Source organism: Colletotrichum truncatum (genome assembly GCF_014235925.2).
Source record: "Colletotrichum truncatum strain CMES1059 chromosome Unknown Contig_0007, whole genome shotgun sequence".
NCBI classification, from domain to species: Eukaryota; Fungi; Ascomycota; class Sordariomycetes; order Glomerellales; family Glomerellaceae; genus Colletotrichum; species Colletotrichum truncatum.
Window position 1 is genome coordinate 1,769,480 of NW_027222404.1, and position 14,491 is coordinate 1,783,970.

General features: G+C 51.2%; 2 protein-coding genes across 2 annotated transcripts; one reads left to right on the plus strand and one right to left on the minus strand.

The window, feature by feature from the left end:
- Positions 1 to 196: 196 nt before the first annotated feature.
- On the minus strand, positions 197 to 529 carry CTRU02_210920 (uncharacterized protein; the record flags this gene model as incomplete). The annotated part of the gene is made up of 1 exon (XM_070205544.1): positions 197 to 529. One exon carries the CDS (start codon positions 527 to 529, stop codon positions 197 to 199), a length of 333 nt encoding a protein of 110 aa, XP_070060787.1.
- A 357-nt stretch (positions 530 to 886) lies between these two features.
- Positions 887 to 1,144, plus strand: CTRU02_210921 (uncharacterized protein; the record flags this gene model as incomplete). The annotated part of the gene is made up of 1 exon (XM_036721836.1): positions 887 to 1,144. One exon carries the CDS (start codon positions 887 to 889, stop codon positions 1,142 to 1,144), a length of 258 nt encoding a protein of 85 aa, XP_036586208.1.
- Between the last annotated feature and the right edge of the window lie 13,347 nt (positions 1,145 to 14,491).

A 14,491-nucleotide genomic window follows, 5' to 3' on the forward strand; every position in this document is an offset into this window, starting at 1 on the left:
ATCATCTTGTTATGCCCCAATATCCGCAAGCTCGAAAGATGCATTCGAGGGAAAGTAATAACCACCATGTAAGGCTGAAAAAGAATGTTACAATACATTGAAGACCTATTCAAGACACATGTTCTGACGATTGGTAATATTCGGATAACGCGGGATCGCAATATGCCTTCTAGACGCTCTTGGGCAGGTTTAAACGTTACGGCCTCACAAGGCTACTAATGACGGTTTTGATGTCCAAAACTCTCAATTTGCTTAATAATTTCTTTGATGGAGGATTAGCTTGGCTTACTTGGCCTATGGGATTGCGGTACTTACACCACTTGACACAGCAGTAGGAAGTGTCACCAAGGTGCTGGGCACAAGTCCAACCGGCGAAGCAGCCCTGGAAAGCGCAGGTAAACCGGGAGTTGTAACAGGCGCCAGTTTCCTTGGGCTGCTGAAGAGTCTCAATCTCGTGGGGTGCTGCGGAAGCAGTCGCGGCCAACATTCTGAGAGCAACGGCAAGGTACTGGCTCGGCTGGGAAAGCATTTTGACAAGAGGGGTTAGGGTCAAAATGAGTGTCGAAAAGGAAGTAAATAAAGGTTAAGACGGAATTGAAGGAATGTGAGATAACTTGAAGGAGTGTGTTTGATGAAATTGATGATGGACATCTGATGATGGCAGCAACTCGTCTTTTCAATCCATTATTTGGTTGAGTACCAGAGTGTAAGGTCGATCAATCGTACCGGTGTAAGATTATGACGTAGGAAAGCAGTCTCGTACCTGTAGACAACAAGACTGATTTTGCACTTTTATCACTTGTATTTCTACCTTTTTCAGCGTCTTTTGTCTTCACATAGTCAGCTAACTCCAGTAACATCTATTCAGGCAATTCTCATTCCAATCATGACGTCTAATCAATCTCAACCTCCAAGCACCTTGCTCGGCACGCTCAACGAGGTCTGCATCCTTACACCCCATCTTTACAAAACCCTCGACAACTTGACTCGTCTCGGAATGGGTCCTTTCCGCGTGTTCAAATTCGACTCATCCACTGTGCCTAAACAGGAGCTTCACGGGAAAACTGGCTCCGATCTGTTCGAAGTCCTAGTCGCCTTTGCCCAGTCCCCAGACGCTGATCAACCAGTTTTCGAGATCATATAGGCCGTAAAAGGACAGACAGTAATGCAAGGTTACCTGGACTTCTGTAACAACCAAGAAGGCATCCAGCATATTGCATTCAGGATGAATGATATACCAATGAGTGAGAGGAAGGCGAAAATGAAGGATCGTGGCATCGAGCCCGCTATGCAGAGGTGGTGGAATGGCAGGAAAGGGGAGACCAACTTTGTCTACTTTGATACCGTTGAGAAAGGAATTGCGACTTGCTTTGAGACGATTGAGTTTTCTGAGGATTGGGAGGAGCCTGACTGCAAGTGGTATCCGGCGCCTCCGAAAGGGAGTGAAGCTTAGGAACTGGGAAAGATAGTTGCGATCCTCAGACGTCAGACCAGTTGTATCCTTGGCTGTTTTCAATACTGTATTCCCCATTCTAGCTTATTGATCTATATGGGACGAAACCAGTACGGTTGAGTAACATCCGCTAAACCCTGCCTCCCGAGTACAACTGCTTGATGTGACCAGGTACAAGAGCCACCCTACTCGAGTAGCAGTCTACCAGTCACTCGCGATACTTATGCAAGCCCCTGGGTAACACCTCAAAGCACTTGTTAACATTCCTTACTGCCACGGTGTTGAGTAGCATTACGTGAAGTGGAAAGTAAAAAGCAACAAGCAATGGCTAGCATTTTTTTCATTCATGATTGGAAAACAGAGGTCAATATTTTAGGCAGCTATCGAAATCATTCCGACATGCCTTGGTTTGTTTTGCTCCTTAGGGGATAGTATACTGGCAGTCTGGGTATCGTAATGCCCTCGATGAAGCACTAGCTGATGTCCTTCTTGATGCCAGCGGCTTTGAGATGAAGCGAAAACTTGTGGAAGTTGAACTTGCAGAACATGAGCGATTTCACATGGGCATTTCAGCCTCAAATGAATTGAAAAGGGGGTTCTTGTATTTGTAGCTTTCGGCAAGCATATCATGGGACCTTCAGTCTTTATAGATATATCTACAAACTTTAGACAGTATCTACCAACAACAACCATAGGGAAAAATGAGCATAATTATCCAACATCAAACTGCTTTTTCGGATCAAATATGCTAAACTACGTACTCATATGCACCAATAAAGCAAACAGTACGACGCAGCTGCTAGAAGAGTCATCTGTGGCTGAATATGAGACAATCTCCTGAACGACGCCTGTGCAGTCCCAGAGACCATCTGAAAGCTCGAACATAGGCGACAAGTTGTCTTGCTACAGAGACAACGATGATTGAGTTCCAGAGAGCCGGTATTGGTCTCGTCAAAGCTTTCTTCCAATTCTTATCTTGAGCCTAGCATGGAACAGACGAATAATTTCGGGTGCAGCGCAGTGATCTTTCAGAAGGACAACTACGGATAATGGGAGAATCATTCAGACAAGACAGTCTGCTTTTCCATCTTAAATTTGCGGAGGAGAAACATCTTAGACAAGACTGGTAGAGCGTTTATCTTTCAACTATCGGACTCCGCGACTCTTACCAGATCTTCATTCAGTAACATAATGACCACCTTTGAAACTTCTGTGAACTTATCATACCATCTCTCACTATTCTGGTCACTTGTTCGACAACTTAAGAACTTCTACCCTAACGGCTAGGACTTATCACCACCAAGCCAAGCAATCAAGTAGCCCAAACCTTCACAAATGCCTTCAATTCGCCCCCTGAGAGGTAAAACCTCACCAGCTCATGTTTACAACGGCGTGCAATTTGCCCAACACCCACAACCCTTGCCTGAGATGCGCGGTCATCCTTGGTCATTTTACTCCCATATTAGTGACACTTGAGAACTCATTAGGTAGTTGAAATAGATTAGGTGCTCTAATTAACGTATCCCATATGATGAGCGCACGCATGTGACGAGCGTCGAATGTACTCAGAATCGGGCATCACAAGCCATCAAGAACAGCATCCCGTACACCGGCCTATCGGCTCTACCTACAATACGCATACTCACCATCAGGACTGCTTCTCAATGACCCAAGACACCATCACCATCACTCTATGTGACTCATCACCTCTACCAGGGACCCCCTGACAGAACTGAGGCCTAGGCACGAACTGCATGAGGCGTCCAGGACAGCCTACCAAACCAGGCAACATCTCGAATGCGCAATATCCCCGGACGCGATACCAATCCCAGGACTCGTATGTGTAGAGTCACACTACCATTACCGTGACGCAGAACAGTGATCGAGGCGAGTCCTCCAGATAAGTCAATCTCGCTCGCTTAGAGGACGAGCGTTTCATCCCGGAAAGCCTCCACAGCCTCCACGGTGCCAAACGGCCGGAACACAGATTCACAACCACCCAGTGCGCGCACACTGTCGCCTCGAAAAGATGTCATTTGACCCAAGAGCACCGTCGTAGGCAGACAATACACTCCTCATCAAAAGAAGGCATAACCCCGTAAACCGTAGAGGCGTGTCGTTAACCTCCCGCCTCACGAATGCCCAAAGCACAGCCGATTCACGCCCCCGTCGATTCGACACCTTCCACAAGATGGTACAAAACGTCACCAGGTCAGCCTGCAAAAGATTGAGGCGGCTTGCGACAGGCTGTTCCTGCCCAGGGCAATGTCCGCACACCCTCACGGGATCTTGTCAACGGCGCCATCGACTGGCCAAAGCGTATCTCGGATGCGTACGACACGCACACATGTCCTTGATGGCGGTGCAAAATCCAACCTCTCACAATAATTCATTTACTACGTACCAAACAATCCCACCCAGTCAGACAGGAACCAAGGCCACGAAAGAAAAAAAATAGCAAGATGACGCCCTTGGCCCCGTCTTACCACCAAAGACCCTTAAACTGCAAACTAACCGACCTTATTCGACGGGACCGGGCGCGACTGCTGCCTGCACAGCCCGTACCGAGTGTCCCGCGCCAGGGAAAAAAAGAGCCAAAGCGAACAAATGAACTGATTCGTCCACGCCTACGCCCCCATATTTGCTTTGTTTCTTAAAAGAGGGCGCCGGGAAATACGTCGTCATCGATGGGCTGGCTGGGCATGGCATATGGGACAACTCAATTGCTAGCTAGCCTGAGTGGCGATATCAGACCAGACAGACCCCTATTAGATAGACCACACCAAAAGAAATAGTAGACACCGGTGCACCGACGTTTCCCAACCACCACCCAACCGCGGAAGCGCACCCGGCGAATAAGCACCGAGATGCGCAAGCATTGACCTGGGCAGAACAGGTCTCGCAGGTGGGAGCGCCGACGGGTTCCTGGTGTGAGTCACCGAAGGGGGCGTGAAGATGGCCAGCGAATGGAGTGGGAGGGGGGGAGGAGGAAAAAAAGGTAAGGCGTGACTTTTGTCCCGTGGTGGCATCGCAGCTCGGACAAAAATCTACGCCCAGCGGTTCGAACATGAACACCACATGAAAAAAAAAGAAGGGTGTGCGCCAAGAAGTCAAGAAAAATACAGACACACGAGAGAAAACAGCGCCAGGGAAAGCAGGGAAAACCCAGGAGAAAGGGAAAAGAAACCGGGTTAATTGTCAGCAGGGCGGAATCTGGCCCCCAACAGATCGGGCTCCAAGAGGGAGAAGAGGCAGAGAAGAAGGCAAAAGTGAAAAGGGAAAGGGAAAGGGAAAAAAAGGTATTCAATCGGATGAGTTGGCATGGGCGATGCGCTCACATTCTGCGGTCTGCCCTGCATCTTACGGATTTTTTGCTGCCCAAAGCCTTACAGCCACGAGGACGGCCGCAAGGCACTGGCACTTGGGGCGATTTATGTAAGGCGTGTGTTGTGTGGTGTGTGTATTGGGTGAGCGAGTATGAAAGTGTGTGCAGTGAGTGAGGTAGAGGACCCGAGGAGTTATTGGTGCATCGAAGCCTAAGGCCGACACCCACGCTGCAGCCGTTGCGTCATAAGCCAAAAAAGCCCACGGTCTAGGTGCGATTGCACAGCGCAACAAGGACGGAAGAGAGAGCAAGAGAAAAGGGTACATTCGAACGATTGTACCATGAGGGGGCGTGCAAGTAAGCCCGAAATCAAAAATACATTCAATCAAAGTAGAACCAGAATAACGTTGGGACGTAATTTCCAATTCCATAAAACCCATTTGTCAACCACCCCCTGGAACAACAGAGAAAACAAAAGAGTCACCATGGTCGAATTGGTGTTGAGGTTCGGAAAGACTTTGGCCGTTATCTCCAGCCAGGGGGGCCAGTAGACACAAAGGGGGCAGAAGGCGGCAGCCCGAAAAACCGGGACCGAGCGGGAGATCCGGGCGTTCTGGATGTGGCGAATACGGGCCTTCCGGGACGAACGACGATACATGATTGGATAGGAGACTTAAATGTGCTGCGCCACGGGGGATGTGAGTCACAGCCACCCGAACCTTCCTTAAAGGGCAATCAATGTGAATCGGGCTGTGGCGTAATCGCACCAAGAGCTCGGGAGCACTACGTATCTGTACTACGTACTATTGTAGTACGCGTGGCTAATACAACGACATTCGTTTTCGAGGCTGGGCTACCGCTTACTTTGGGTGATATCGCCGGTCCGTGTAAGTCGTAAAACGCAACATCATCGCCGAAGCCGTATCAAAAGTCCGCGCAAGCGATGGCCGTTCTCTCTTTTGACTCACCTTGATTGCGCGGCGCGTGACCTCGGTCATGTTATGCTTAGCATCCGTATTCTATCCAAAGAAATGCAATCATCAGGCAGGCACAGTACGCCTGCGAGGTAATTCGCATATGTTGCTCCAGGTTACTTTTCGAACAACAACAACAACAATGCTTCTCGCAGGCCTCCTCGTATCATCCAAGCCCCGGGGAAACTCATACCACCGAGACAACATCATGGAACACGGACAACGCCGGCCGGACCTATCACGCCCGGCTCCCTACTAATCCAGCTGATATGCAAAGAACACCATTGGTCGCAGTCCCCAATCCAGGAAATCGGGCCAGTGAAACGATTGCATACGGAAAGCCCAGATCCATCGTCCAACTGGAACCCTTCTTTTTTCTTTTTCTTTCCCTCTCTCCCCCCAATCTTCGCTACACGATTCGCGAATTGGAGAAAAATGCAGGGCAAAATTGCAGAAAATATGACAACAGGAGCTCGCCCCCTCCCGCTCCTCTGTTTGTACCGCCGTCGTTGCAGACACCTCTCTGCTCCCGATAGGTCGCCGCCGACAAGGGGGCGTGTGCGCGATGGGGGTTATCTGCTGCACCCTCTGCATGACAGCTCTTCTGGAACCTTTTGTCCAGGGGGGGGGGGGGGGGGGGGGGGGGGGGGGGGAGGAGAGCACATAGGACAGGGAGACAGAACGAGAGAGGGGGGGAGAGGAAAGTGCGGATGAGCCCAGAGTCAGGAGAGCTAGAACCAGTACCACCAGCATGACGTTAAGCGTCAAACTGCGAGGCGTGCAGAACAGGGCGAGAAAGCGGGCCTCTTCGTTGGGTGCTGGCGGTCGACCGTCCAGGTGCGCTGCGCTGCGGTGCGTGTGTGTGTGTGCGCGCGAATTGTTTGATGCGTTGGCCCACGATGCACCGCGAAAGCCTCACTCTACCGGGGAAGAAAATCAGGGAAAATCTTCTTTAGCAATCTGCGTGTGGTGCAGATTCATCGCTGGTCAGTGGATATAGCTCACTTCGTATCATGGTATCCATGGCCAGCCGGAAGGGTGGCAGGGTTATCTATTTTCTCTGTCTCTTTTTTTTTTTATTCTTTGATTTTCTTTTAATTTTTACTTTACAGTTTTACCGCTCGTGATCATCACCAGGTGGAATGCACTCCGCCAACCAAAGGCGAAGCGCGCGCGGGCAGGGGATCCATCCAGCTACCTAGGATGAGCAGGGGGGGAACATAGATGATTGCCGCTCACTCCAGACTATGTGTTTCTCCCTCTCGTCCTCTCCACACGCGCCCAGCATCGAAACAGGCGCGGATGTTCAAACGAGAGAGAATGCCCACTTCGGTGCATGTTAAAACTGACCAGCTTCGGAGGTCGCATCCCGTTTGTTTCTCGCTTGACCGTAGCCCGGGAATCGTCTTCTTATCCATATGTGTAGTCTATAGTTACTAGTAGTCAGTTGTCAGGCATGTAAGCCCTCGCGCAGGAAAACGCCAGCGAGCGAGCACCTCGTGAGCTGATATTCCATGAGAAGGAACGTATGTCTTGCTTTCAATCACAATTTCAACCGTCACCTGGCCGTGAGATATCGCCATTATTAGCAAATATTGTGTATGCTGCCACGTTGTCTCCCGACGGTAGTGGCCTCATTTAAACCCACATAGCACGCAAGCAATACTCCAGGCGGTAAGTGATGGCCTTCTTTTTTTCTTCCACCAACATATAAGAGAAAAAGAATTTGGTGTGCGCGACTCCTACGTCACCGTGCCCTAACGATACCATGTCAACGGTCTGTATGGGACGTCGTCTTCTGCAACCCAACCGGCAGCGGGCATTTGGCGAGAAAGGAATAATAGAAAAAAAAAGTCAAAATAGGGCTTGGATGCGGGCATGAAGCAAAACCCCCCCTCCTCTTACCTCCCTCGCATCTGCAACGATATGCAATGCGATGCAAGTACCCCGCCGGTCCGCGAGGTGGGTTGGCGTCTCAAGGAATAGCAAAAAAAACACAAAAGATGGGCGTAAAAGGATGGGCGTGGCCCCCCCGTCGTAGGGCGGTTGCTACGGGCGCCCAAAGAGTCGGTGAGTGCCAGCGTGTAGTAGCTGCGCCTGTCACATTTGCGGTCTGGCCCAGAGGGCCGGAGTCGAATGGGAAGGGGACAAGGTTAGAAACTCAGCAAGGTGGGTTACCAGTGAAGAGCAAAGCCACCCCTTGTCCCTATTTTTGGCCTAAAAAAAAAAAAAAAAAAAACTAAAAAAAACTGGTTGCTGAGGTCTGGTCAGGATTTGGGATGGGATGGCGCAGAGAAGAGTTGGGGCGTGCGTCTTAGGATGGAGCAGTGCAGATGCAAGCAAGCGACAACATGGTGCATTTTTATTTTATTTTCTCATTGATGGGCCGGCAGCATCGATGGGTTGCAGCCAGGGCTGCACATACATAGTACCGACCACTATGTAAAGGTAGAATGCGGCGGGCGAATAAGACGTCAATGAAGCCATCACCAGTGGAGATTTGCTGCGGTGTCGATGTCGACTGGATGGGTGTATGATCGCAGATGACTGCTAGGAAGCTCGTCACCGGTAGGGAGGTGTTGGGTTAGGGGAGCAGTCAGAAGGCCCTGCAACATGCACCTCAGATGGGATGGGACTTGATGGGCATCAGAGAATGGATGGAGGCATGGGAGACGACAAAAATGCGGTGGGACCCTTGGCCCGGCCGCAGGATTAGGGATGCGGATGCGGCCCTCATGGTGCGTTAGCGGGCCCCTCCAACGGCCCTGTCCGTCCTACATGACTGGCCCGAAAGGTGTTGTGCCGGAGGCAGAGGGAGGAGATTCTGGTAGAGCGCCGGGCGACGTGTTCATTGACACCCAATCAGATGGGAAGGCCGCCCATCGGTGACCGCAGGAATGGGATCCGAAGGGGCCTGATACGGCGAGGCCACACACAGCAAACACTCGATAGTATTGAGCGTTGGACAGCAGTGCAGCAGGAGTCGTTGGAAGTTGGGACGAAAGGCATGAGAAACCGGCGGTGCACATCATATCCTACACCGCACACCTCACACTCGTAAAGGGGCACATACTTTCTCTAACACTCACACACACACACACACACCTACTCAGTAGATTGCGCGCCTTTTTCTTTGCTTCTGCTTGCTTGACTTGCGTTGCTATGAGTCACTCTGCGCTGACCTTGCCATGTCCGGCGCATTGATACGGGGTGTGGTATGGCCGACGGCTGGCACGACGGGAGAATGACCTCGAATAAGGAGAGACGTGTAACGAAATGAGATGAGTCCTCTCCTCGGTGAGAAAACGTTGAAAATTTTTTCACTTCGATACCAGGGGAAAAAAGCAAATTGCAGTACATACACACCTAGACACACCTACACACCAACCGGCTGCTTGGGTGCAGGGCTCATCAACAGTCATGGATGTCGGGACACACAATCCGACAATACTGTTGACCGACTGGGATTGACATTAACAACAATAACAGAATACAGGGAAACAATTAGGTCTTTGCAGGCTTGCCTGTATACCATAGCTTGGCTGCTTACCCACAGGCGACAGCCCTGGCTTATTGACCGAAACTTACGGCCCGCGGTGAGGGAGACATTAGCCGTATTCTAGAAAAAAACAATCAAAAACTATTTTTTTTGTGGTGGGATGAAGCAAGCGAACCAAGCGAGAGACAGGCTGCACTGAAAAAGCCCTGTATTCACAAGCTTGCGCACGGCAGACAGCCAGCCAGCTGGGTGCGAGTGGACTCGGTGGAGGAAAGACAGGGCAGGGATATGAAGGGGAACACCCTCTCCAGTGTCAAAGACACGCTGAACGACGGATGCTGGAAACGGGAGACGCTGAGCCCGTGTGGAGCCATTGCCAACTACAGCGGTGCAGCGGTACGAGCAAGGGGGGCAAGTTAGGACAGGGAATTCGATGACTTTATCCACCCGGCACGCTAGGAATCGTAGCCTGTGTGACGCTATCTCTTGCACTGCAGGGAACAGGGAGAAGGGGGGTGTGTGCTTTAGAGAAAGAGATATCAGAAGCTTGTGCCTTGTGTTGTGATTTTTGAATGTAAGTTTTTTCCCATCTGGCCATACCTGTGGCAGCCCCAACAAACACCAAAGCATGTGGCCGGATGGAGCGACCCGCGGGTAGTGGGTGTAATCTCGAGGGAGTCGACAGAGGGGTTGACCGTGCTGCAATACTGTACGGAGCAGACACAGAGAGAGAAAGAGAGTATGGCTGGTGAGGTATGGCTGGTGACGAAAGTATAACTCCATCTTGGTCAGTCATGACGATGGAAAAAAAAGAAAACCCCCTAACCTGCCGGCCGGCGAGGAACGAAACAGAGCAGCCTCGATGCCGGCACGGTTTTGAGGTGAGTCGGTGTTAGTCCAAGAATTTTCTTGAATTGACTTTTCTCACTGGCGCTCGCTCTCGGATGGTCCCTCATTATTACTCAGACCAGTCGAAACATTCGGAGGATGCGACGGCAGGGGCACTGACAAGAAAGAAAAGAAAACCACAGACGTTGGCCGAGACCTGAGGCTGCTAACACAAGACACACCAGGCATGACGCGACTCAGTCAGTCTGTGATCGTCAAGAACAGACAGGGCCACAACAACGGCAGTGCATGAGGTCTTGGTCTATGAGACGCGGCCGGAGAAGTAAGTCGGCTTGGTCTGAATGACACTCGAGCCGACGCAGAAGTTCTCTCGCTCGTGGCATGTGCTGCCCTGCGCTGTGATGCGTATCGGGCAAAAGACCACATGGGCATTCCAGGGGTTTGAATCGCTGTTGCAGTTACAATCCTAGGAGCAGCCAGCGCCTCCGTTTCTCGCATCGCAGCACGGGTCCAGTCTGGGCTCGCCAGGTCCAGCCGGTGATCTGTCGCTTTCACTGTCACCTTCGACCAGGCCACAGCGCAAGCGCCTGTAATTAATGTGTGCTTTCAGTGACTGCATGAGCTGTGAGAGGAGAGAGGCGGAAAGAAGCAGCAGGGCCCGTCGTGCTTGTCTTGTCTTCGGAATAGGCTGCCGGAGGCCCTCCCGACACTTTATTTCTTATGGGCACACTCTTTTGTTTTGCCTCTGTAGACGCGGCCCAGCCACGATTGTTTCCCTCTACATGGTCTAGGAGATTAAACCACCATCCCCATTTACGCCGTCTCTGTAATTTGAAAACACGGAGAATGCGGCAGTGGCCAGTCACTTCTTCCAAGGTAAGACCTGGGAATAGTGGTGATAGTTTGACCAGGTCGGTATCATGAAGACGACGATTGTCGACATTCTATCGTGAAGGTCCAGCATCTTGTAATGACGAACTCCATTATTGACACCCAATGCTTGGGTTGCAGGGCTGTTTGGGCCGCAAACGACCAGGGTCATAGTGCACCGCCTACTGCCCACCGATTGCCTCGCCAGCGAAATGGAATAGTAACAATAAAAACAAACGAGGGTCTGAGGTGAAAGGCCAATGAATGCAGCCGAAATTGGAGATGCTGGTTCCAAATGCCAGGCCTCGGAGCAAGCAATCTGGACACTCCGGCCGGTGTGCAAGGTGAGACAAGACCATCACCAACTCTCCACCAACCGCTTTTCCTTGTCCCACCCCTGTTGGAGGCGCGTGCTTTTCTGCAGGGGTGAGAGAAGAGGCTTTTGACCGAGTTCACACCGCACACCGTGGTTGAGGAAGGTAAGGAGGCAATGAGGCCACCGAGAGAGGCGCATCGCAATCTACTAGTAATGCGAACTAGACAGGCCAAGAAAGCCACGGCTGATTCTCAAAAGGGGTAGGCAACAAAGTAACCCCAAGATCTGATTGCGCTAGAATTGGCGAGCTTGTGCCTGGTGTCTGGTGTAACGGCAAACTCGTTGGTGGCACTCGACGGCGGAGGCCTGGCGAGAGGGGAGGGGCGACGGGGAAGACGACGAAGGCCATCCGGCAATCCAAACTTGCGGGTTGACTCCAGAGGGCTGGCGGGCTAAGAGAAAAAAAGGCGTGTAGAACTGGGGATGTGGCACGGAAAAAAGAGGGTCGGTCTGGACCTCTGGGTCCTGTTGAGGTCATCACCAATCATCTGGAATGAATCCCATTCGACCAAGCGGGGCCGTGACGATCTCCACCAGTATCCCCATCTCCCCTTGTCCGGTGCGGCCGCCGCTGTCCTTCCGTCCTGTCGGTAGGTGTTTTCTCCTTCTGGTACAAATCGAGTCATTGGGGCGTTGACGACGACATGGGGCTACGAAGTGAAAATATGTGGTAGCGCGTCGTAATGGATGGAGGTCGGAGCTGAAAAAAATGGTAGGGGAGCTGAAGCGGAGGCAACATTTGCCCTATCAGAATAGCGGACTCTGTAAAGATGGACAGGAGGAGGCGAAAATGGCTGCATGTACATTGAATGGTGGCCATACCAATTACAATAGTAGATTGTCGTTGAAATTGTCGTTTCTTTCAGGTTCATCCCAGCGGTAGCCTCAGTCTAATGCAGGGGTGGTCTGCAGGAGGTGGGAGGGACAGCCGTCTGAAAGTTGGCCAGCGCTCGAGCAGTAAATAGATGAGTTGAGTCGGGATGATGCAGGACAGACAGATGAACGTTGGAGCACGACCCGAGTGACGTGAGTGTTGAAAAGCCCAAAATTCCATCGGTGGGTTTGCAGAAGTCCTTGCGCAAGCTTCGTCAAGTCTCAGATCAATATCTGCAACCCACCCACCAAAATGACAAAAATAAAAATAAAATAAAAAGTGTGTAGGTTTTTTTTTTTTGGGGGGGGGGGGGAAGGAGAAGGCAAAAAGCACGTACCGTCATCGTGTGTACACAATCTGTGGAAAGCGACTTTGGAAGCTCTTTTCTGTTTCCTCTTTTATTTTTTATTTTTTTATTATGAACATTTCCTCCTTCCTCTTTCCAAGATCGGCTCTGACCCTTCCGCCAATTGAGTGCCTCTTGCCTGGTGAGGAAGAGGGGAGAGCTAAGTGGCAAAACAGCGCACCTTCCTCAAGAGCTGGGTAATATGAGGAAGTCGTCACCCATGGACGACTGCCCGTTTCGGCGTTAATGTTAATGCCGACATGCCTGCCTTTCCTCCCCCTTGCGACCCCCGTCCCCTCCTTTCCCCCCTCCTTGGCCGCTCTTCCCTTCTCCGCTCAATCTTCGGATGGAAAGGGTTTGCTGGCCACTTGGAGGCCCGTTTACTTTCCCCTTCGGGGCACCCTCCTTTCCATTCTGCACATTCTGGCCTCCCGTCACCCCGCGCTGGGGGTGCATGTGACGGACGAACTCCTCCACTCAGAACCGTAAGCCTCCGCATTCTCGCCATTTCACAAGCGCTTAATGTCCTGTCACTTGATTGTTCACGCTGAAGAAATTGGCCGCTAGAGCGTGTGATGAACATGGAACCCATCACCTGTAATAACAAGTTTTCAGCCTCCGATACTCACCGGTATCCCACCGAAAGAGGGTGTGAAGACGTGGACTGCAGCCTATACACAGTCCGTATTATCCCATCCATGCCAATGCCAAACGATTCACTCCTGTTGTGAATTCTGCTGACCTAGCCCCATGCCTATCGTCCATATGCGCCAGCCACCAATACATCGTCACATCACATCACCTAACCCAACCCTCTGGATGACGCAGCAAGGAACCTCCAGATCTAAGAATACCGGCCTTCACGTTGCTGACCTATCGATGCTTGTCATTAAGCAAAGTCCCTCCCAACGTGATCACCGCTGCATGCAAGAAGCTTGGGCTTTCCCGGTCCTGCCTCTTTGGTTTCTTTCCTGCTTCTTGCTGGTGTTCTAACCTGCGCCCTATCTCCTTCCCTGTTTCTGCTTCTCACGTGTCTCGTATGTGATGATGCATCGTTAAAAGAGGCTCTGACTCCTTCCAACCCCGCCTCGGCGTGCAGTTCATCGCACTTTCCTTAATTCTTGCCTGCAGTTTTGGTGCGTATGGTCGGCCTCGTCACTGGTTTGTAGCCTATCGATTACATCTTCAAATAATCCAAAAGACACAGCAAACTTCACGCAGGCAGATGTTGTCGTTGCCTGCCTCAATTGTTCAGCTCGTCGAGTCACACTAATTCAGCCAGCCGCCCATAAAGCAACTCGTCCGTGTTACACTACCACTATATTAACTCCGGCTTGGTCCCCAGCTCTTTTCACACTGAATCAGGCGGCCTCTATACGCTTCCCTGCCGTGGTTATCTGTTTGTCATCGGCATTGCAGCATAATCAAGCAAATACGGATACGATTTTCAACCCCAGTTTGTCTTCCCGCCGTGCATAGCTTGGCACAACCGTTCCTGTCGCATTCCGCCGGCGACCAATATCACGGACCGAACTTGCTCATTTAAAGGGACGGCACATTTCATCTGCTACAGGACTGAGGTTCCGACTAAGCCCCAACGCCAGCCAGGGTCTTTCCGGCCACATTTTTGAGTCAAGGGGCACAAAAGCAAAAGCAAAAAATGTTTGGGGGAGAGGAATAAAAGAAGATAAAAAAAAAAAAAAAGGAACCTTGTTCATGGGTTCGGACTAGGATCCCACATACCAACACCACTTGGGTCCTTGTAAGCCGCCTCACCGAAAGCGCACGGAACCAAGTGCAAACAGGCAGCACCTGGCTACGAACATCAACACCAAGGAGTCATCATCCGCCAAAACAGTCGGGGGCCATTCCTCTCACCTGGGGCGCATACCAAATTCCTTTGACCCCAACTATTCTCACACGCT